The sequence below is a fragment of the Acinonyx jubatus genome, chromosome E2 (assembly GCF_027475565.1).
Source record: "Acinonyx jubatus isolate Ajub_Pintada_27869175 chromosome E2, VMU_Ajub_asm_v1.0, whole genome shotgun sequence".
NCBI classification, from domain to species: domain Eukaryota; kingdom Metazoa; phylum Chordata; class Mammalia; order Carnivora; family Felidae; genus Acinonyx; species Acinonyx jubatus.
Genome location: NC_069396.1, coordinates 42,317,894 through 42,343,368, shown reverse-complemented (window position 1 = coordinate 42,343,368; position 25,475 = coordinate 42,317,894). Strand labels below are relative to the sequence as shown.

Sequence of the window (25,475 nt, the reverse complement as noted above, 5' to 3'; positions counted from 1 at the left end):
AGTGCCCTCCTCAATGCCCCTTGCCCATTTTGTTTAGCATACTACACTCTAGTTCCATCCACATTGTTGCAAATGGCAAGATTCCATTCTTTTTTATTGCCGAGTAATATTCCATTGTGCGCGTGCACGCATGTGTGTGTATATATATATACGTATATACATATGTATATATATATATACATATATATACATATGTATATACGTATATATATATACACACACACACACCACATCTTCTTTATCCACTCATTTGGGCTCTTTCCATACTTTGGCTATTGTTGATAGCGCTGCTATAAACATTGGGGTGGACGTGCCCCTTCAAAACAGCACTGCTGTATTCTTTGGATAAATACTTTGTAGTCCAATTGCTGGGTTGTAGTGTAGTTCTATTTTTATTGTGAGGAACCTCCATACTGTTTTCCAGAGTGGCTGCACCAGTTTGTATTTCCACAGATTGTTTCTTCTGTTCAAAACCCTACAACTGCTTCTACCTCACAATAAATGACAATCATTACACCACACTCTGCTGCTTCTTCTCTACCTGGCCTCCACTTACTCTCTATCATATTCTACTACTCTCCTCCTTTGCTCCACCCCAGTCATACAAGGTTCACTCCTGCTTCAGGGTCTTTGCAGCTACAATTTCTTCTCCTTGAGTATCTAATCACCTTCTTGACTCATCTCTCAAATGTCAGCTTCCCTAACCTATTTATTTACTTAAAAGATTTTTTTTTTTTTTGAGACAGAGACAGAGTGTGAGTGGGGGAGGTGCAGAGAGAGAGAGGGAGACACAGAATCCGAAGCAGGCTCCAGGCTCCGAGCTGTCAGCACGGAGCCTGATGTGGGGCTCGAACCCACGGACAGTGAGATCATGACCCGAGCCAAAGTTGGACACCCAACCGACTGAGCCATCCAGGCGCCCCTTAAAAGATTTTTTTTAAAGTTTATTCATTTTGAGAGAGAGAGAGAGAGAATGAGTGCGTGGAGGAGAAGAGAGAGAGAAGCCTAAGCAGGTTCTGCGCCATCACCATGGAGCCTGATGCAGGGCTTGAACTCATGATCTGTGAGACCATGACCTGAGCTGAAGTCGGATGCTTAACTGGCCAGGGGCCCCATATCTACTTAAAAGACTTTTAATTAATCTCTACACCCAATGTGGGGCTCAAACTCACAACCCTGATATCAAGAGTTGCATGTTCCATTGACTAGGCCAGCCAGGCACCCCCCCCCCCCCAACCTATTTTAAATTGGAAGCAGCAATGCCTCCTCTAGTCCATGTACCTTTTCTTAGCTCTTTTCTTCATAGCACTTAATCATCTTAACATATTACATATTTTATTCATTTATTCTGTCTTTTCACAATAGAAAACAAGCCCCAATAAGGGCCAGGTTTGTTTTGTTCACTGCTGCTTACTCTGCAATTGCAACTGTATCTCTTCCACAGTAAGGACTCAATAAATATTTGTTGAATAAACAAATTCTTTCCCATTTTCCATAGAAAATCAGCAAAACTAAAAACAGAAGACCAGAGGTAGGAAGGCATAAGACTGTGAGCATGATTACTGCCTTTCATTAAAATCCTTTCTGATTTAAACCAAAACACATACGTGTGCACGCGCATGCACACACACCCATACCTCTTATCAAAACAATTTTTTTTTTAAAGAGGTATTAGGAAGTAGAGTTGACAGGACTTGGTAATGGGTGTGATGGTGGTACAGAACTGAAGGAAAATGGGAGTGTCAAAGATGACTGCCAGATTTCTGGCATGCAGGTTAGTAGCTGGCACTGCTACATACTGGGATCAAGAACACTGGAAGAAAAGTAGAGGGGAGATCACTTCGGTTTGGGGACACTGAATGTGACAGGCTATTATTAAGACCTTCAAGTACAGGTAACAAGAAGTCTGATCTAGACTCAGAAAAGAGATCTATACCAGGTATGTGAATCTGAGAATAACTTCATATAAAGGCCATAGAAGCTGAGGCCAGAGAGAATGCAGCTTAAAAAACAGAAAAAAGGCAAAGTAAAACTCTAAGGAGCACTGTTATTTCAAAATGGGGTGGTGGAGGATCCGGTAAGAGACTGAGGAGTAGCCACTGAAGAAGGTAGGAGGAGCAGATAATATGGCAGCCAGGAAGATAAGAATACTTCAAGAAGGAAGAGTTCAGGTGTACACAACACTTCTGTAAAGCAAGTATGAAAGGAAAACTGGAAAGGCTCACTAGAGATCAATGGTGATCTTACCAAAAACTGTTTTAGTGGAGTAGATCAAGTGGGTTAAGTGAAAGGGAGATTGGGCATCTTGTCAGTTAAAGAAGTAGGTAGGGGCTGGGTGGATGTAGAATTCAAGTATAAATTTATTTTCTTTCTTTCTATTTATTTTTATTTTTTAATATAATTTATTGTCAAGTTGGCTAACATAGTGCATACAGTGTGCTCTTGGTTTTGGGGGTAGAGTCCTGTGATTCATCGCTTACATACAACACCCAGTACTCATCCCCACAAGTGCCCTCCTCAATGCCCATCACCCATTCCCCTCACCCCCACCCCCCCCAACTCTGTTTATTCTCTGTATTTAAGATTCTCTTATTGTCTGCCTCCCTCCCTCTCTGTTTGTAACTATTTCCCCCCTTCCTTTCCCCCATGGTCTTCTGTTAAGTTCCTCAAGTTCCACGTGAGTGAAAACATGTATCTGTCTTTCTCTGACTTATTTCACTTAGCATAATACCCTTCAGTTCCATCCACGTTCAAGCATCAATTTCTTTAAAAAAAGGAGTAACAATAAATATGCTACATATTCACAATTATATATTAATATATATGAATATTAACACATTAATAGGATATAGTATGCTAATACAATTAAATACAAATGAAAGGAGCCCTTATCAAGAAAGATGTTGAAGATACAGGCAGAGAAAGAAGTAAGGTAAATCAATATTTTATGTCTGGAATGATAGGAGTTAGGGAGCCAGAGCACATGCAGTTTGTTGATAGGTGTTTTTTGTTTTTTCTTTTTTTATAGGGCCGCCAGGAAAAGACTGGATACAGATGGAGTTGGTTGAGAGTGTGGTAAGTATCTGGAGTAGTTTCCATCATGTCCTCTAATTTCTCTTTGAAATAGATGGCAAGGCCTTTTGTTGACTGTAAAAAGGTGATTAAAGAAAAGTACCCCGTTTTGCTGGCAATGCTGAGAGCCCAGTAGAAAGTGGTAATGAGATTTACAGTGGCACTAATTTACTCAATTGTGATTCTCTTCCGCAGGACTCAACCCTCTGGGTGAATACTAACAATGTTAAAGATGGATGCTTTCAGAGTAGAAGTTCCTTTAGGCAGGACCATAAGAAGCTCAGGAAAGGAGGAGGGAAATTTAGGGTATTTGCAAGATAAATGATGGATCGTGGAGTCTAGGCTGGCTGGAGATGGTGGTGGGGAAAGCAAAAGAAAGGAGGGAGCTATATGAATCCAAAGTAGAAAGATCTTGGACCTGGACATTTGCACCAGCCTAAGAACAGTTACTGAGCAAGGGAGTGGTTAGGTCACTGTATATATATTTTTTAATTTTTTATTAAATATTTTATTTTTTTAAGTAATCTCTACACCCCATGTGGGGCTCTAACTCACAACTCTGAGATCAACAGTCACATGATGGCTGACTGAACCAGCCAGGTGCCCCTACAGTTATTTCCTGACTAAGCCAGTTGGAAGATCAGTGTGGTTGTCTAAATCCATGATTCAGAAGTGACGCAACTGATGTTGATGTACAAGGTCCGGGTTTGTCCACAGCTTTGGGTGGGAGATGGAGGATAAGAGGAAAAGGTCACAGGTCAAGGAACAGGAACCAGCGTGTGGGATGGGCCCAGGAGAGTTAACATAGCAGGCCTGACTGCTATCCTTTATAAGGCCTGCTTACAAGTTGGCCCTTCACTGATACATGGAAACTGGAAACTTGGATTTCAGGAGGGTTTCCACCATTCCCAGAACTGGTAAGAGTAGCTCACCGTGCCTAAACTGTGTGGACAATCAATATGGTTTAATTGTGCTTTACTTCTGGCATTCTGGGACTTGGGTATGTGCCAAGCAGATGGTGCTTACATAGCCAGTCCCCAATCAAAATCATGGACACCAAGTCTCTAATGAGCTTCCCTGATACATTCCTCACGTGTTCTAACAACTTGTTGCTGGGGGAATGAAATACATCCTGTGTGATTTCAGTTCAAAATCCCCTCTGAAAGTTTGAGCCTGGTTTCCTCCAGACTTTGCCTATGTGTCTTTTCCCTTTGCTAATTTTGCTTTGCATCCTTTTGATGTTAAGAAATCACAGCCATGATTATGATTATCCTGGGGTCTCTCAATACAGATGGGTAAACCACACTGAAGCTGGTCACTTGGAAGGAGAGAAATGTAGAGGAAGGGGAAGACAAGTGACAGATTTTTCAAGAGAATGGGTAGTAATCAGACGGTGAGATGATCACATAAGCCTCAATAAAATAAGGAGGGGTTTCAACCAGGAGTGGAAGAACAAGGACACCAAGATCACATCCTGAACACTGGTTTGCAGGGCAAGAAATACTCTAGTGTCCCCATGGGAAGGTTGCTTTGGGAAGCAGTGTCCTTAACGGACAAAGGCTATGCACAGAGGAGGATAAACCCTGCATCTGCTCTAATATAAACATCTATCTATGTCTACATCTATAGTACATCAGGGTTTTCTGGTACTTTATGGTTAGTAACAAATCAGTGTGCTGGTGTGGAGTGGCACCATAGCTGGGCACTACCATCTTTCATCATACTCTAAGTCCACTAGAAGGTAAATCAGTGCTCCACTCACCTACTCCAGCTCTGCCTTCTCTTGCAGAGGAAAAGCAGTGCTAGCATTATTTTAACAATCAAAAGCTAGAAATCACCCAAATGTAGTATCAATGGTAGAATGGCTAAACAGTGGTCTGTTAACACAATGGAGTATCATGCTGCAATGAAAACCTCACAGCCAAATGCAACAATATGGACTAATCCCACAATGTTGAGCAAAGAAGCTAAGCACAAAAAGAGTATACATACTGTATAATTCCATTTATATAAAGAACACAAAAAAGCAAAAGCCATCTATGCTGGTAGAAGTCAGGATAGTAGTTACTCCTGAGGGGGCAAGGGGCTACTGGAAGGGAGCTGTAGGGGGGCTTATGGGGAAATATTAATACTCTGAATCTTGAGCTGGGTGCAATTTACAATTACTGATACATATACTATTCTGTGTGTATATTATACTTCAAAACTAAAACAGTACTGCTCAATATATTAAGTGACAACAGCAAGTTTCACCATAGTACGTACACTATGAATCCATTTTTGCTGAAAAGCACATGGCTGTAGAATAATGCCAGGCAGAACATGCCCAAATAGTGTTGATGATGGTTAGCTCTGGGTGGTGGGACTGTAAATTTTCTTTTCTTCTTTTCCTTTACCTATTTTTAGAAACCATTTCCATACTGCCTGCATTCTTTCTTTTTTTATTTTTTTAAGTAAGCCCAGCACGGGGCTTGAACTCACAACCCCAAGTTCAAGAGTTGCATGCTCTACCAACTGAGCCAGCCAGGTGCCCCATACTGCCTACAATCTTTTTAAATGTATTACTTTTATAGACATAAAACAAAACAACACCTAATTCCATTTTATAAACTGCAACCTGCAAGGTTCCACATACCCACCCTGGACAAAGCAATGCTACTAAACACTGGGGAGGGAGCAAGTGATAACCAACACCCAACTAACCCATAAAGAAAAAAATTTACAAAACAATTTCGGCACAAGCAAAACCCTGAACTGCAATGTTGGGATCTGCATTCTCATCAGCAATCCTATGTGAGGCTAGCACTGGAGGATTACCCGGATTAGGTGAGCACTAGGATTACAGGGGCACACTCCAGACATCTAGTAAACATGTTCCTGTCCTCTGTACCGGGAGGACTGAAAACCATTCACTGGAATTCATCACAATGTCGCCTGGGCCCAAGTTTCTCACACTCCCTCAAGACTGGTATTCTTTGCTCTTTCCTTGCACTCTCAGACTACTCTTCAGTCTGGGGGCAAAAGCAAGACTTCCTAAACGGGAGAGTCACTTTAAGAAAGCCTTATTATTGAACTGAAATATGCTTTTGCCTCATAGTGCTACTTTGTTTCTTTATAAACCACAACATGGACATCAGTGCACATTAAAGCATTTCCTTAAAATCAACATTCATTATGAACTAGAATTAGATTCAGGTCTATTCTGATCCGTTTGTGAGCTAAACCTGAAAACATTTTAATCAGTCAGCCAAGTTCGTTAAATATGAACCGACCTGAAATTTAAAGGACACCCACACCACTGGCTCATAGCTCTGCACCATCACTGAGAACAGAAACCACATTAGATTCATAGTCTCACCACGTGCTCCTGAAGCCAGATTTATAAATGTCTCAAAACCACAAACTTGCTTTTACTAACACTGGCTCTGAAAAATACAGGAAGAACCTTTGCCATCACACCTCCTCAGAAGTTTGGGATTACCCCAAGAGCAATGCCTGGGACCTGCACCTCTAGCTACCCAGTGCACACACTACCTGGCTGCCTGGCTGCCACGGGCCGCCAAGCCCCTGCTGCTCAAAGCTACACCTCCCTTGCTTCCCTAACTTGACCAACTCCTTGCTAGTCAGGGAATACCTCTTCCAAGAAGTTATCCCTGTGTCTCCATCTTGGGAGAAGCTAGGGCAGTCTGCTCTGAGCAAAGCCTGATTTAGTATCTTAGATTCACAGATTAATGGTGCTACTTTACTTCCCTATTGGCTTCCAATGTACAAATAAAACCTGTTGTCTTTTAAAAACACAGTCAAGGGGCTCCTGGGTGGTTCAGTTGGTTAAGCATCCAACTTCAGCTCAGGTCATGATCTCACGGCTCATGAGTTCGAGCCCTGCGTCGGGCTCTGTGCTGACAGCTCAGAGCCTGGAGCCTGCTTCGGATTCTGTTTCTCTCTCTCTCTGCTCTTCCCCCACTCCTGCGTGTGTTCTCTCTCTCTCTCAAAAATAATTAAAAAACAAAAAACAAACCCACAGTCAAAATGGTTTAAGTAAGCAAATTGGTGACACGTAAGGCCCTAAAGAGAGATCACTCACCTTGCTTACTCTATCCTGTGACCTCTCCCCACAGTCACAAATTAAACCAGCTCTGAACTAATAATAGGGCAGGGGGATCCTAGAATCTGGACATAATTAGATCTGAGTGATTAGCATGGCCTTGCGAAAGGTGCAGCTTCTCTTTCAGACAGATAACCCACAGAGACAGGGACAACAGCCATGTAAAACTGAGACACAGAAACAACCCACACCCTTTTCCTGTATGCTAGGAATAAAAAACCAAGTCTCAGCACTCAAATCAGCCAAACCCATAGGAAACTTGAGTCTCTGTCTCCCTGTTTTTCCCTGGATTCTGTCCTGCAGAAATGCTCCCTCCTGACTCTTAGTCCTTCCCCCCTCTTCCTGCCCCAGTTACAACCAAGATGTACTAGATTTGAGAGGATGGAGAAATGGTAAAATAATCCTACTGTGAAAACTTTACCAAGGCCCTTTAAGGAGGGGGCTGGATTAGATGAGCTGTGCTGTGTGCATATGTGTGTGAGTATGTGTGCGAGTAAATATATATATATATTTGTTTGTTTGTTTGTTTGGTTTTTTAATTAAGTAGGCTCCACACCCAGTGCAAAAGCCCAACATGGGGCTTGAACTTATGACCCTGAGATCAAGACCTGAACCAAGATCAAGACTTGGACACTCAACTGAATGAGCTACCCAGGTAGGTGCCTCTGGCTGTGCTGTTTTAAAGCTGTTTTTCTAATCCTGTGATCAGAACTACCTGGGGGACATAGCCTGATGCCCAGGCTCCTCTGTAGAACTTCGGACTCAGACTCTCCAGATGTGGGCATGGGAATTTGTACTTTAAAATGTTCCTCAGCTGATTTGGAGAAGAGATTTGTGAACATTTCTTGAAAGAGACCAGGATGAAGTGGTAATTCCTGTGATAATGGGTTTCCAAAACATTGTGCCACTGGAAGTAAGGTCCCTTTATACCTCGATCTTTCATAGTCCATGTGAAGACCATGTTTTCAGTAAACGTTTTTAAAGATTTTGGGGAAGGGAGAAGAATGAATTCCCTACTCACTGTCTTTTCATGTGGAGGGAACTCAGCCAGTGTTTCTCAGAATGGAAGGGTCACCGTTGGACTTTGGGCTGGATAGCTGACTATGTGGCATTGTCCAGTATGGTGTAGGATTTTGCAATCCTTGGCCCTTGCTCTTAAATGCCAGTGGTGGTCCCTGGTCACTGTGACAACCAAAACACATCCCCTCATACTCCTCTAAATGCTCTCTGGTTATCAGTTCAATCCGTGATTAAGAGCCACTGAGCTGGATTAACATTCCTGACCTCTCTCCCTACCCCCTACAATAAGTCCTGCTTTTCGGGGGGAAGAAATGGTCTATCCAACAAATGAGTTTAGGAGTCAGCCTTCCCTCTCTTCTCTTTCACACTTGCCTGCCCACAGAGGAAGCATTTTAGCCTGAGGCTTCCAGCCTGGCCTGTGCCTGGCTGGCTTAGTCTTCTCAAGATAGGGACTGTAACTCAAGAACACTCCACACTCTAGTGGGGGAGAACAGAGCTTCTAGCTTTACCTATAACAATAAATTAGTCTTAGGAAAAGTGTTGGAAATTAATTTAGTTATTTTAGAGAATATAAACATAACCATAACTCCATTCTTATACTTAAAAGATGTCTTTCATTGTTTCTCTCTATTATGACATTATTATTTTAAGAGAAAGAACTTTGACGAACATTTTTTATTTACCAGTTTTATTCTGTCTTAGAATAAAAACCTTGCTTTAATATTGTGAGGTGCACTGCAGGTATGCCATGCGGCCAGTTTTTACTGGGGCAAAAAATGCCTTAGTCAGTGACCCAGAGGCCTTGGAAAACACACGAATGCATACTTTCAAAGCATGTAGAGCTGGTATTTACAGCTTTTCTTGGAATTGGCCCGGGACATCTCAAACAATCTACATAGGTACTGTCATAGCATTTGCTTTGATGTTCAGAATGCTTCAGAAATGTGTTCAATATCATGATTTGTGGGTCCTCCAAAAGGTTTTGTTGTTAACATGCAAGCAAACAGTATTAAGCAATATTACCTAAACTATGGCTGGCAAGAACTGGACCTCAGTAACGAAACCAAATTACAAAACATTTCCGTGTAGCTATACAAAAGATATAAAATTAAAATTAAAAATATCAACCATCTTTAATATTCCAATTCCCCTACAGTGCAGTTTTCCACATCTTTATCACTATTGAATACTTTAAGGACAAAGTTAACAAAAATCAAAATAGATAAAAATATTTAAATCTTTGGATCCCTTTATTCTATGGCCTTCATAAAAACACAAAAATGGCCATATTTTTTCCCCCACTATAGCTTAAAATATCAAAAAGATTTACTAGTGATTTATAATTAGCAATGAACTCTATTACTGAGTCATTTGTGGGCCACGGGCCCAAGGACCAGTGTTAGGATATCTTACAGGTTGCCAAAATAATATCTAACACTCTGAATCCTCTTGAAATATAATGGAATGAATCAAGGTATTACAATAAAATTCCAGGCATATCTGGAAGAACAGGTTAATTGATGCCCAGTTTTATTGTCTTAAAAAAGGGGAGGGTGCTTATTTGAAAATACAGCTAAGTACATTCTTATCTATGATTATTTACATTCATATACTGAAAATATTTATTATTTGGACAAATCCTGTGATATGCCATTTGTTATAAAATGAAGTTCTTACAATGAGTATGAGCAATTTATCCTTTTCAGGTAATGGAAGAAATGTATCAAATCTTCATTTGTGTTCCAAACATTAAAAAAAAAAAAAAAAAAATCAAAATCAGAAATCTCAAGCCTGGAAAACTATGAAAAAAGACCCACCACCCATAGCTCTGCTCCTCAGCACATCAACTTCTGCAAGGACACAGTATGTTTGCTGACTTTAAAATGTTTATTCTTTAAAAAATTAGTTGCTTTTTATACAGCTATACAAAGTTCTTAATGTTTCTTTGGCAATGGAATATAATGGAATTTTACAACTATATAAAAAAGTTACCTTTGCCTAAGAAACAGTATTTACTGTGTTTACATAGTTGACTGACAAAATTCTCTACCATCCAGCACCCTAATTAATTGACGAAATAAGCTACCTCAAAAGGGATATTACAGGATTTCCAAAAAGAAAGAAACAAAGAGAGAAAGATACACACACACACACACACACACACACACACACACACACACACACACAACCTTCTGTGGCTCAAAACACAGTATCACGGCCCTATCTGCAGGCAACTTACAATCATTGCCAAATACAATTTAGTGATAAGAAAAATCCTTTCAGTGATGAAAAAATACTTATAAGTCCCACTGAAGTACTGTTGTAGTTTAACTATACATAAGAAATTACTTAACCTTCTGCTATTCCAAATATATTTAATGCTCATTTTTTAAGATGAGCCTTCCCGCCCCCTCCCTCCCCCCCAAAGTAAATGCATTGGATCTTTGAAATTAAGCAGAAAAAAACACACAAACAAACACCCAGTGCTGGTGACAAATATACAGCGGATTCACCTCTTCCTTCTTCTCAAAGACCGGAACCAATTCTCAGGACCATGAAGAGCTAGAAATTCACCTACTTTCAAAGACTTGTCTGTAGACTATGCAGCAACTTTGTTGTCTTTCTAAAAAGGAAAAAAAAAATTAGCTCATGTTTCACATGATTGGTTTATTAGTATTTCTTTCTAATTTACTTAAGTATATTTCCCATTACTTTTAAATATACCCTCCTTTTCCTTTCATGTATAAATCTTTTCACTAATTTCCAGAAAACATTTTATAACTTCCACACACCCAGCAGTAGCTCATTATTTGTTAACTGCATTTTCCAGTTAGTGGAGGTTAAAGCAGTCATGGTGTGGGCTGGTTCCAGCAAGAAGGCCCCCTAAGATATAGGCATACCTTACTATCTTTGTTTGCATCCTAATTATTTTTAAACACAATGATAGAACTTAAACTTTCAACACAGTTAGCCAAGGTCATCGAATATAACTGACAACGTACTCTGGAAAAAGATTAATAAAATCCCTAAGTCTCTGATGTCCTTACTAAGCAATAAAATATCCAGACAGTAAAATAACATTTCTCTCCAAAGTTTCATGCAAGGAGAAAGCAATGATTTAGAAATTCATTTTAAAACGGTAACTTTTAAATTTCAAATAAGTTCTGCAAATCAGCAAGCTGACAGGGTAATTTTTAAAAAGTAACCATGGAAAAAACAAAAATGTCAGTCTCTAGCTTCCTAGTGAGACGAATCCTAATCTAAAGTCTTGTATATAACATCAGAGCCAGGGGTCTGTTTTCCTCAGGACTAGTTGTTACCACATACCTGATTTTAACTGCTGATTTTCATCCTGTTAGAAATACACTATTTCCTATGTTAAAGATTTAACTTTATCTGTGTATACGGGCACCAAACCATTTGTACAACGTCATTAAACTGGAATACATATGGCATGGTGTAAACTGGTACAGAAAGAAATAAACTGAAGATAATCCCACCCCACTGTCCCCCACCAAAGCCAACCTTCACACGCCCCCATTTTTTTTTTTTACCTTTCAGAAAGCTGTACGATCAATCCAGACCTATTTTAGGGTCCAAAAGCTGTGGTTTTCTGAAAGGTAAAAAAAAAAGAAAGCAAAAGAGAGAGAGAGAGAGAGAGAAGGGAAGAGGAGGGGGATACAGAGAAATAGAGGGAGGGAGGGGAGAAAATAAAAGGGGGGAAGGGAGAGAGAGTACCATGCTGAGTCATTTTGGTTACCTCTTTGTCTCTGGACCCTATCTGAAAAAACAGACTCAAACGGAAAGTAATCTGTCTTACCTGCCATGGTGGCTTAACCATCTTAGAAGCAGCATATAAAATAAGAGCAGACTATACTCTTATTACACCCAACCTGATCTCCTTGCCCTCCACCCCCACAAAGCATCAAAGGACCAAGCTCAGCACAAGTTTATGTTTCTAACATTATCCTTGAGGAAAACTGGGCTAGAAGTCAACGAGAGGAAGTTTTGGCTTTATTAGCTTGTATCCATATCAAGAGAGTTAACCTTGGGGCGCCTGGGTGGCTCAGTCCGTTAAGCGACTGACTTCAGCTCAGGTCATGATCTTACAGTTTGTGAGTTCGAGCTCCGTGTCGGGCTCTGTGCTGACAGCTCGGAGCCTGGAGCCAGCTTCAGATTCTGTGTCTCCCTCTCTCTCTGCCCCTCTCCAACTTGTCCTCTGTCTCTCAAAAATAAACATTAAAAACATAAAAAAAAAAAAAAAAGTTAACCTCTCTGGGTCCTTGGTTTCCTAACTATCTGTTGGGGGTAGGGTGAGAGAGAGCCTACAGTTCAGCTGATACTTTAAGGGAGTTCTAAAAATCTACAATTCTGCTTTGCCCATGTTTTCATTAAACAACCACTTGCTTATGTACACCTCAAAACTAATGATTCATGCCAATAGAGCACAAAGAACAAAGCCAACCCATTACATAAAGGCTGCTGCAAATGCCACTGACATCCATTTATGAGAAGTATTAGATGTTGTTTTAGAAACAAGTTTAATCCTTGAAAGTAAATCTCCTTTATGTAATAGTGATCACTATTTCTGCCACGTGATATGATTTAGAAGGCATAGAATGCAGAGAAGGTCACTGCTCTAGTGGCAGACATAAGGGTCATGCAACTTTGGAATGGGCAATCAAGGGCTAGCCACACTGATGGACCTTCTACCTTACTGAAGGCTGAAATAGTGTATTCCTAACCAGCATGCTGAGCATTTACTTCAAGCCCACTATGGTTCCATGTCCATTGGTGGAAATGAAAGTAAAATACATATTCACTAATTGCCAAGAGACTCCCATCTAGCTGGCGATGCAGAACAAAACACATGAAATATGGAAAATGAGTGTTAAAATGTGTGCCAATGAAAGCAGATACCACAAGAGGTCAGAAAAGGAAGAAATCTGTGGAGGAAGGAAGAGAAGTTTCCGAAGACAGAGCATACCTTGGACAAGACTGTGAAGGGTGTGAAAGGGACCCCTTGACTTTCAGCTGTGTCTATCTCTACATTGGACTAAAACACAAGAAGGCTAGGGCTGCATCTGTTTTGCTTACACTAACATCCAGGCTAGTGCACGGCATATATGAATTCAATGTATTTGGTCAAGGAATGAGGTCAGTGTTGGAATCAAGGACAGTGTATACAAGTGATGACCACGAGTCAAACTGCTTGAACCAGACAGCTTGAAGGGTAATGAGAAATGGGGCTGGATACATTAGCAGGATCCTCACAGAGTACGAAGAGCAGACAGTACAAGGTCACATTTGAACCTTCTTGTCATCAGGGCAATACCTAGGGTCCGGTCAATCTATCACCCCTTGAAACACTCAAGCAGAGGCTGGACTATTTGTCAAGGATACACTAATGTGGATAAAGACTCATGCAGATAACTTCTACAGTGCATTCTAATTCTGCAATGTATGTGACAGGGGATTTAACTGAAGGCTCAAAGTGACCAAAGAGTGAGACAGAGCTTCAAAAAATGTTTGTATTCATAAATGTATGTACTGTGCACCCAGCAGTTAATCAACAGTTTATGGATGACTGTTCAGATAAAGGGAAATAATAGTTCAATCTTACAGACAACATGACAGCTCTTTTTTCAAATATCTGCCAAATTATTAGGACAATTATGTATATTCTGTACTTTTACAAGGGTAGAGTTAAACTAACAGGGTGAGGATACAGGGGAAAAAAATCTTCACTCACATTGTAAAATTGTAACAATTAAGACCATTCCTGAGGTAGGATGGATGCTCTTAGAAAAAGTAAGCTGCCAGCTCCTTAACAGGGATACTTCAGGACTCATGGCTTGGCCAAGAGCTCAGACCTCTCAAATCTTTTCCAACTCTGAAACTTTAATGATCTTTAGAAGGTGTATAGGAGATAAAACTGTGTTAACTCTCTTTCCACAATGTGAAAACTGAGGGCCTGAAAGGTTTGACGACTCAACTGAGGTCACACTAGCAACAATCACTAAAATCCTCATTGGGATCCAAGTTTAATTTAAATGTACTTTTTCTCAAACCAAGCTGACTCAATGTGGTCTTCAACAAGAAGGTGTCATAGGTTCTTCAACAGGTAACTGACATGCCTGAAGTGAGGTAAAGAAGAGACTGAATGTCTGAAGACCAATCAGTGAGTTGTTATGGTAGCTGGCAGGGACAGCTCACAGGAATGAATGTGGTAATGCGGACATGGGCTATACTGCCTGGGAGATGAAAAGAGTGACACACCATTAGCCAATGCAGACACTGGGAGGAGGCTGTGCGGAGACGATGGAAAGGCTAGAAGATGATAAGGGCATTTGAGGAAGGTTAAGTTTAAGTTGGTCACAGGACATAAAGCACATAAAGACAGAGAAATGCAGGTAGAAGCACAGAAAGTCCTAGGTGAAAAACCAATTAAAAGCGATGAATCAACACGTTCACAAAGGAGAGGAGGAAAGAAAGGGGAAGGGAGAGGAAAAAGAAAGAAGGGAGAGGAAGCAGGAGCCCAAGCATGAGCACAAATGCTTACAAGGAGCAAACTGAACATTCTGGGCAGAAGGAATGGGTGAAAAGGTCCTGAGATAGTTGTAAGTTTGGCACTGAACAAGAGCAAGAAGGTCCACATATCTGCAGCAGAGTGAATAAAGAAAAGGTGAGTCCCACTGGCAAAAAAGACCAGAGCCAGTATAAGACTTATGACCTGAAGAAGCAGTCAGATCATGAAGTGCCTGGCTGTGGTGAGGAACACGTTATTATTATTTTCTAAAGATTTTATTAAATAATATTTTATTTTTAAGTAATAGCTACACTTGGGGTGCCTGGGTGGCTCAGTCGGTTAAGCGTCCGACTTCAGCTCAGGTCATGATCTCCCGGTTCGTGAGTTCGAGCTCCACGTCAGGCCGTGTGCTGCCAGATCAGAGCCTGGAGCCTGCTTCAGATTCTGTGTCTCCTTCTCTCTGCCCCTTCCCCGCTCATGCTCTGTCTCTGTCTCTCTCTCTGTCTCTTTCTCAAAAAATAAACATTAAAAAAATTTTTTTTTACATTGTATTCCATTTTAAAACGAAAACTTGCCTCAATGCTTATAATCTTTTCTGAGTAAGATATTGAAAAGCAAAAAAAAAAAAAAAAAAAATTGTTTTTAAAGATTAAAACAAAAAGAAAAAAGTAGTATCTACACTCGATGTAGGGCTTAAATTCACAACCCCGAGGTCAAGACTCATACTCCACTGACTGACCAGCCAGGTGCCCTGGAATATGTGTTATTTTTTAAAAAGAAAAAAAACAAATCAAAAAGACCCCAAATAACAGTATTTAAAAAAAAAACTAGGAAGAAAGTTTCTAAGTTGGGTCAGTGGTTGTCAGTGTCAAATATTGCAGAGGAGTTCAGGGCAAATATTTGTGAAAAGGCTACTGACCTCTGTAAGCAAAAGGTCACTGGCAAGAACCTTAATAGTGACAAGCAAATGGCATTCTATAACTCCTAAGACACAGTCTCCCCAGCCAGAACGGCAACTTTCCAAGTTACAAGTCCTGTAGCTGCACCAGGTTACCAGTGCTGGATAGCCTGAGCTAATGAACTGAGGCTAATTTTCAGCAGTCTTGGCTGGATGATACAGTATCAGAGGTGTCAAAGTTAACAGACCAGACCCAAAAGCCACTAACACTGATCCTTCAAGAAGGATCTCAACAATGTCCAGTTCAAATAATGGACAGTGAAACTCCTGCCAGTAAGTCTTTTTGTTTCCAGCTGTCCTGTGCAACTCTTAGATCTCTTTATAAGGTGATTTTGATCCCTTCTGTGATTATATAAAGTTCCTCTCTACTAAACCTAAAAATCAATAAACTAGGAAGCGACACTGACTTAATTGACAGACTCCTTTAAATAAATTAATTATATATATAAACAATACTATACAGAGCTATATAGTTTTCTAGCAGCAGTTTGCAAATACCAACATATCACAGTATTTTCAAGACCAAGGTAAAATAAGAAAACCAGGGAAAACATAGTTGAATTTTCCACAAAACTAAATTAAGGGTACTGACTCAGAAACAAACTTACAAGGCTTGAGACCCTGAAGCATCACTTACTAGCTGAACTTGGACAAGGTATTTACTATCTCAATACCTATTTCTTCATCTGTAAAATGGCGGTAAGAATAGTACTATCTTACAGAGTTCATGTGAGGTTTAAGTGAGTTAATACACAAAAAACATTTAGAACAATGCCTAGTACATGTAAAATTCTATATAAATGTTGGCTGCTATGAATGCTTTCCACTCTGGAGTATGTGCTTCCTAGACTCTTTTGATGTTAAAGCACACTCCATAATATGAAATTAAGGTGACATTATACAGTCTTTTTTTGGTATAATTTCTTTAGCAATCCCCCATGCCTCCAAAAAAAAAAAAAAAAAAATCCTAAGCCTATCTCTAATACATTTTTTATTTTGGGGGGGAAATTTTACTATCCATGAAATCTAAAACCATGGTTCTATAATAAAAAAGACCCCTCCACCCCAATCTCATTTCTATCTTTTGCTTCCTCCAAATGGAAACAGTTAAAAAAAACTTGGACTCATTAGCCAAGAAATTACTGCTCCTTATAATTATATAAACAACCTCATCCCCCACTGAAGAGTCAAAATGGAAGTATACAATGTCTTAAAAATATTCACCCAATATAAAGTAAAAACATTCCAAATTTCATAAAACTGCCTGCCAACCCCAAAGCAGACAATACTTACTCTGTATTCAAAATCTGCAAACTCCCTGCCCCCACGACCTCCTCTGAATCCACCACGAAATCCTCGAGGGGTAGTGAAGGTACCACCTCTGCCACCACCACGCCCTCGGCCACCACGGAAACCAAGACCTCCTCTGCCTCTGTAACCGCCACGGCCACGGTTTGGACGAAGTGGGATTCCAAATGTTTCGGCATTTAATCTTCTTTCCTCAGCCCAGGTTGGTCTCCGTTCTCTGTTATAAGAATAAACTCTACTGTATCAGGTCGTAAGAGCATTTTCCGGCAAAACTATGTGACACTAATTCCCAAATTACGGATAAGTAATTCCTAAAGATCAAATAAAAATAAGCACCTTATCTGCGCTGACAGTGTGGAGTCTGCTTGGGATTCTGTCTCCTCTCTCTGCCCCTCCCCTGTGCACTCTCAAAAATAAACATTAAAAAAATAAAAAATAAAAAACCAAGCACCTTATCTAAGTCATCACAAGCCATCCATGGCAAAATGTCCTCATGATATTCTCTTAAATTTCATGTGCAAATATGACCAGTATTAGTTTTTTCCAAATACAGTATATAAAACAAACATGGTAATAGCCCCCAATATAATGGGAATTCAAATATAGGATTGGCAACTGACTCCACTCTCCCTTTGGCCCAATGCAAGAGAGGGCAAAGCCAGGAAAGGGGACTCTGTCTCAGGAAGCTGGAAGAAGGAAGCTAAGTCCCCAAGTTCCTAGTATGCTCCTGGCCCAGTCCCTGGACCTGGTGTCTGAAGCAAGTGTTTAAATTGCTACTGCTGCAGGGGTGCCTGGGTGGCTCAGTCAGTTAAGTGTCCAACTCTTGGCGTCAGCTCAGGTCATGATCTCATGGTTCGTGGGATCGAGCCCTGCATCAGGCTCTGCTCCGACAGTGTGGAACCTGCTTGGGATTCTCTCTCCCTCTCTCTGTCCCTCCTCTGCTCATGCTCGCTCTCTGTCTCACTCTCAAAATAAATAAATAAACAAAAAAAATTAAATTGCTACTGCTGTTGTAGTAAATTGCTCCAGCCCAGACAATCGCAGGACTTTGATCACAACATCTCCATCCGTGTTTACACTGAAGTAGACAACTGCCACCAGGTGGCACCAAACTATAGTCAGGAGAATGAAAATGTGGCTTGGGTAGCAGAAACTCTGGAACTAGTGATGCTGGATCTTTCAATTAACCTGACAATTTTCTGGATCCACATTTGCTGTGATATGACAAAGTTTTACTGTATCAACAAACTTCAAAGTAACATTAGTGCTTTTGGCCCTGGCTTCATTTGAACCACACTGAAGAGGAGTAAAATAAAAGGTCTTACTTCGATGTCAGATGTTAGCTTTTGGTTTAATTACCAATTTTCAAATGTGAATGCATCCCTAAACAAAAGTATATGGTTATTTCTTCTTCACAAGAGGTAATATCACTGAAAATTTTAGTATGGATTATTTTCTTCTAGCAAAATAAAACATTAAAAAATTATAGTCATTAGATATCTTTAAGTATTCATTAAAGTTTGTGAATTTCTAAGAAATCATTTCATATTTCAAGCTAAGAATATAAGAGCAGCTTAAAAGACTGTACCTATTATCATCACAAGAAATATTATCAAAGAAGGATTTGGTTTTATCATAGTAGCAATTAGGTCCAAGTGGATCTTCTTCATCTGCATTTCCTTCACTGTTTTGGGTATCAACTCCTGAGTCTCCTTTATCTTCACCATTTACAGGCTTTTCCTGCTTCTCAAGTTTATCTTCTAAAGAAAAACAAGCACATACCAGAAAGTCAAGACTTCTATTAAACATCCATGATTCACAAGTCAAATCAGAACATTTTCTGAATAGAAAAACGAAAACTCACCTTTCAATTTAAGTTTATTATGAAACTCTCTGTCAATTTCCTCCTTGTTAAATTGTGCATTCGCACTTTCAAAGTCAAAGTCTTTCTCAAACTTCATTGGACCATCTCGTCGGATACCAAATCGTCCCCTGCCACCTCGATGACCCCCACGTCCTCTTCTTGGAGCTGAAGGAGCACCTGGAACTAGGTCAATAAAGAAAGAATAAGCTGGTTTAGGACAGAAACTATTATTATAGTCAACAACAAAAATGCTTACAAGTCTCTATATACTTCACTGTACTTGTAGTTTTTATCTATAAAAAAAAGGAGTTTCACTAACACTTAATATATAGTAGGCTGAGAACCACGCACATGAAATTTATTTTTATGGGGTCCACACTCATATATGTTATTTACAGAGTGTACAACCAAACAATTTTGGAGGCTCCTGTACCAAATTACTCTAATACTCTTTGAGGGAGGGGCTTTGCTCTGCTTATAGTTTTAATTCCTACGATGTGCCAAACGTATAGTGAATTCTCAAAATTTAGGAAGTCTTCTATGAAAGGATCATAAGAATCAACATTTAGAATGAGAAAAATAAATGAACACTAATAAACACAAATTGCAAGGTAGGAGGTATTCTTTCCACATCACAGATCACAAAAGAAGCACCAGGTCTCAACCACTCCAACCACTTCCTCTTTCACCTTTCTTTTCTCCCTCTAAATGTCTTCATATTATTCAAGTCTTCTAGCACCTATTCTTTCTCTATTATAACAGGATTTATGAGATATGATAATGAAATACCAAAGTAGCATAAATGACAGTGAAAAGTTGAGAACCCAAATATACAACACAAGAGGAAAAGTTAAGAAAAAATAAAAGAGGAATATGGAGCAGTAATTGATGTGAGTTAACAGAAACAACATAAAGCAGTATGAATTCAATGATTATAATTATGTGAAATGTTTAATACTGACAAAGATCAGAAAGTGGCTGCACAGTAATAGGTTTGTGATCAGTGTTTGCTGAAGTTTGGCAAATTGCCCATGTTTGAGAAAACAAACCACAAAAAGCCACAGCGGCATATCCAGACACTTAGATCTAGATAAGCAGGATGTTTAAAACATTCAACTTCACTATTAAAAACACTTTGGCCACAAGCCAGGAAGTAAGTATAGCACAATCTTTCTGTGTTAAAAAAAGTTTAAGTGTAGTCTGTTTGTAAAACCGTAAGAAAAACAATCTGAAAGAATATTCACTGTTCTGTTAATGAACCTTTGAGGGATGAATTTAAGGGCAGTAAAAGGTCCTTTTATTTATTACTTTATATGATTTTTAAATGATGGTAGTGTGGCAATTATCTTCTTTTTTTCTTTTATTTAGATTTATTTATTTATTTTTGAGAAAGAGAACACATGAGTGGGGGAGGGACAGAGCAAGAATCCCAAGCAGACCCTGCACTGTCAGTGCAGAGCCCAGAGCCCGACGCAGGTCTCAAACTCACAAACTATGAATTTATGACCTGACCCGAAGTTGCACCGTGGCATTTATCTTATTTTGAGAGAGAAGTTCTCTCTCTTTCAAGATAAAAAAAAAAGTGAAATGTAGTAAATCAAACCAAAACTTCTGTATTCTATGGCACATAGCACATACAAAAATACATACAGCAACGTACAAGAGAAATACAGTATACGTTTTCTGAAGTGAAAAATCACTTTCTTATTATTATCTAAACAAGGTGGTTAAAACTTGCCTTTTATTTTTTAATTTGGACATTTAAAATAATACTTTATCTTCTAATAGTATATTTGAAAGTATTAATAAAATGAATGAATCTGGGGTAAATGTTATAGATTACAAAACAGAAGAGTACAATCATATGAAGTCAAAAATCATGAAAGAAAATTAAAGTTCTTCAACAATTATAGAAAAAAAGCTCAGGGCTTAAATAATTATATTAAGAAAGCCTCAAACCTTCAAGGTACAGATAATTTTACTCCTAACAGCATAGAAAACACTGAAAATAATTTTATAATGCTAATGTGAAACTGACACAAAAATGTAAAAAAAGAATACAAAAGTACAAATGAGGAAACCATACAACAATGTAAGTATACAAATCTTACTGACTGATAAAGTCAATATACTTTAAGACAACTGCCTACCATCCAGTAGAGTTTATTCCAGAAATATAATGGTCATTAAAAAAAAAAACAACTTGTAATTTAAAACAATTAGACACAAAAAAATTGAAAATATAGTCTCCCATCTAATGGTAAAATCTTATTTAACTATTTTACTTTACAAAAACCAGGAAACTGACCCTGGCACAATATAATTATACTACCAATCTCACTCCGATTTCAACAGTTTTTTGTGCATACTCACTTTTTGGTGTATCTTTATAATTCTATAACATTCTGCTACATGAATACATCTGCACAACTAGTGCCCTAATCAAGATTAAGAAATGTTTTGTTTCCCCAATAAAACTCCCCAGTGCTACTCCTTCATAGTCACCAACTCAGGCTTTCATTTTTTAAAAGTAATTATGCATCAAATGTTCCTTCTAACTGAGCAGCACAGAATATGGCTTTCAGAATAAAGTAACTTACCGATTTGTCTCTTGCTATCATTTCTGAGTTGCTCATTTTCTGGTCTTGAAACTTTGTGTACTTCAGCTACAAAAGATATACAAAGTCACAAATCAGCTCAGTACACAAAATCAAACACTTCTGTAAAGTTCAAAAATGGGAAAAACAAAGAAACCCAAAACAAAAAGCAAAAAATCTATACCCCCACCACCATCACTACTTTGAGTCAAATTTGAAAGACTGAACATCTATCAAGTTCAGTTTAAACCTTCTAGGATCATTTGTATAAAGTAAATCTTTTTAATGAAAAATAAGGTGAATGGAAAATGTGGATCAGTCAATTAATGAATAGTAAATAGCTAAAGTTCTACCTCGCCTGTGCTCTTGATTCTCTATTGCTTTTTGGCTGGTAGATGGTAAAGGCCTGGTTGATACAGGGCTCCTCCTCCCAACAGGTGCTGGAGCAGGTAAGTGGGCCGAGGCGGTCTGTACTGCTTGTTCCATGGTTGGGCTTTTTCTCAAAGGGTCTAACTGAGGGCTTGAACGACCTAAAACGTAACCAAAAGATAAGAAACTACCCTATCCTCTGGGGATTTCAAAATAATCTAGACCCTCAACAAAAATGTCTACAGTTTTATTTCTACCAATTTAAATCTTTAGCACAAATTTGAATTCACCTACTTATTAGACCAGAGTTTAAACCTGGTTATCTTTAGTGGGCTGGTCACTAGGCTAGTAAAGAAACATTGAAAAAACAAAACAAAACAAAAAAACAAAACCACCCAACGACCGACCAACCAACCAACCTTTGGAACTTTATTTGTATTTTAACTGGTGGAGTAAGATTTAAGTAAGTTTTTAAAAAAGTACTGCCTGGGCAAGATTTCTGAAGAATACTATCAAAGATCATGTTGTAGGCAGTCAGATGCAGGCTTTCCCGAGTAATGACAGCCACAAGATTATACTGACACCTCAGCCATTATTTCCAAAGGCTGTAACCTAAGGTTTTATATCTCCATTACAATCCATTATAAAGGAAGTAAAGGATTAGAAAATTAGACAGGTCAAGTCCTCTAATACCTTAGGTAAATTATACATCAATACTCAGGCCAGCAACAGATACAACCTTCAGATAATTACACAGCAGCTGTATTCATTTCTGGTCATTTGAAACATCTCTTGGAAGTTTTTGTTTAATATGGGTTTTATACTTACAACTTCCATTTTTCCTTTTATGAGGTCAGAGTCTGGTCACAGTATGAACAGAAGACTTTAACATCAGATGCTCCCACCATGCTTTTTGTCCCTATAATGTTGTCTATAAATCTCTGCTCCAGGTGCCCTCATATCCCATGATATTGCACCAAAATGTTCTAAGGAAATTATGCTCATTTCATGTAAAAAAAAAAAAAATTCCAAGTATGCTGCACATGTTACTACCCACCTGTGCATATCTGCATAGGCTCCAACCACTGGTAAACTGCGGTGAGTGCTGACAATGCACTGGTTACTGTGTACCAGATACTTCAGGGACCGTTTATTAGTAACACTTCCCAAGTTTATGGTTATCTAAAGTATGCATTCACAAATATGTATCACCATTTCCAGCCATTAATGCCAAAGTTTACCATTAAGAGGAACAGTACAATGTTCCCACTGATTATAATGGGAAACCATGGCAGTCTGTGTAAGTTTTGGCCTGTGAGAAAACATTCTATAATCACTTACCACCTTACAAAGGGCTTTATTTACAAAACAAGTGCTAAGGTTTTTTTGAAAAGCCTATTGTTTAATTTTACAATACTAAATTAAATAATCTTATAAATATACAAGACTTGTCTCATCAAGGCTTTTGAGAAAAAAATCCTGTGACTCCCAAGTGTTACAGAACTACAAGTGATGGGGCAATCAAAGCAATCAAGTCTAGTCTTCTAGTCACAGCAATTTCGTTATCGGAGGGAAAGACACGTAATGCTGGACATACCATGAGGAATAAGATCAGAAGGTGGTTTTAGCATAGTAAAAACACACCCCTTCACCTAGCGTCACATTCTTATCAGTTCAAAGAATATTCTTGGTATTTTAATTTTGTAAAATTCAGAAGTTTTAATTGATGAAACTTAATAATGCAGAATCCCAGGCTTTCTCCATCACTGCTTTATAGAAATACATCCCTCTCTTCTAATAAATATGTACTTGAAAAAAATCTTAAAATACATTAATCTATTTAAAATTTATTTTCTAAGCATGCAAGAAAGAATCTAGATTTATTTCTCCCAAATGATCAGGCAGTTGTCTCTCCCAACATCACTTACTGGATAGCCAGTTTTCCTCTACTAATTAAAAAATATTTTTATCATATATTAATCACTTATTTATATTTAGAACAGTATCTTTTTTTTTTTAAATGTTAATTCCTTTTTTTTTTTTTGAGGGAGAGAGACAGAGCATGAGTGGGGGAGGGACAGAGAGAGCGGGAGACACAGAATCTGAAGCAGGCTCTAGGCTCTGAACTGTCAGCACAGAGCCCGACACAGGGCTCGAACCCATGAACCATAAGATCATGACCTGAGCCGAAGTCGGACGTCCAACTGCCTGAGCCACCCAGGTGCCCCAATATTTGGAACTATTTCTGACTTTTATTCCTGCATTGCTTTATTTTAGGTGTACTATTATCAATTAGGTAAGCCCATGTCATTACTTTTATTCTAAAAATATGTCTAATTATACTTCCATGTTTATTTTAAGACTGTGTATGTTTTATTAAGTTCTACTATTTTATTTAGATTTATTAGAAGTATCATAAATTTAATTATATGAGACATAAAGTCTTTCTAATACTACATCTTTCTATCTAGGAACAAGATCTGTTTCTTCAATTATATGTACATTTTATATTTTCTACAGAAATTGGCCATATTTATTATGTATTTTATATATAATTTTTATTTCTCATTATTGTGAACACCTTTTATCTCCATTACATAATCAGTGGGTAGGTTTTAGGACCACTGTTCGTTTTTCACACGTCTGACTTTACAGCTGACCTCGAATTTAGTCCTTTATTAGTTCTAGGTTTTTCAGTGAATTCTCAATTCCAAGTACAAAGTCACAACACTGTCAAATAATACTAATTCTCATCATTTATGCTTATTTCTTTTTCATGTGTTCCTGATTTGGCTAAAGCTTCTAGAACAATGCTGAGTAGCAGTGGTAACAGGCTTCCTTATTTATGATTTTAATAAATGCTTCAATATTAAGGTTAATGTTCGCTATTAAGATCTTTAACATCTAAGCACACTATGTGTTAGGCACTATGCTAAAGGCACTGCACACGTTTTAAGAAATGTAATTCTCATGATAAATGTTAGTTACCAAGGAAGTCCATTTTAATTTTTTTTAAACTTTATTTCTGACAGAGAAAGAGTGAATGGGGGAGAGACACAGAGAGAGGGAGAGAGAAAGAATCCCAAACAGGCTCTGCACTGTCACTGTGGGAGCCTGAAGTGGGGATCAAATCCACAAACTGAGATCATGATATGAGCCGAAATCAAGAGCCAGATGCTTAACGGTCTGAGTCACGCAGGTGCCCATTTTAAATTTTTAAAAAGATTTTATTTTTAAGTAATTAATGTCTACACCCCATGGGGGGCTTGAATTCACAATCCGGAGATCAAGAGTTGCATCTTCTACTGACTGAGCCAGCCACGTGCCCCCTAAAGTCCCATTTTATAGTTTAGAAAACTAATGCTTAAAAACATGAAGTATTTTATCTAAGAAAGAATTCTTAAAAACAACCATTTTAGCTACAGATAAAAATAGATACAGAATCTTGGGACCACCGAAGATTTTAAGACTGGCTGGTGGCAAAACAGATTAAATGGGAATGCAAGCTGGTGCAGCCATTCTGGAAAACAGTATGGAGGTTCCTCAAAAAACTAAAAATAGAACTACCCTATGACCCAGCAATTGCACTACTAGGCATTTATCCACAGGATACAGGTGTGCTGTTTCGAAGGGACACGTGCACCCCCATGTTT

General features: G+C 38.7%; 1 protein-coding gene across 4 annotated transcripts in view; it reads right to left on the bottom strand.

The window, feature by feature from the left end:
• Positions 1–959: 959 nt before the first annotated feature.
• LSM14A (LSM14A mRNA processing body assembly factor) overlaps positions 960–25,475 on the bottom strand; it is a 57,919-nt gene continuing 33,403 nt past the window's right edge. Inside the window, exons 5-11 of one of the 4 annotated variants that reach the window (XM_027044922.2) lie at positions 21,807–21,983; positions 21,457–21,522; positions 18,857–19,039; positions 18,581–18,752; positions 16,978–17,209; positions 11,752–11,810; positions 960–10,820 (exon numbers count right to left, since the gene is read on the bottom strand). In XM_027044922.2, the coding sequence (XP_026900723.1) occupies positions 11,787–11,810; positions 16,978–17,209; positions 18,581–18,752; positions 18,857–19,039; positions 21,457–21,522; positions 21,807–21,983 (854 nt within the window). In that variant the 3' untranslated portion in view covers positions 960–10,820; positions 11,752–11,786. The remainder of the gene's footprint in view (positions 10,821–11,751; positions 11,811–16,977; positions 17,210–18,580; positions 18,753–18,856; positions 19,040–21,456; positions 21,523–21,806; positions 21,984–25,475) is intronic. The other 3 variants (XM_053211143.1, XM_027044921.2, XM_027044923.2) reach the window with 3 other exon arrangements.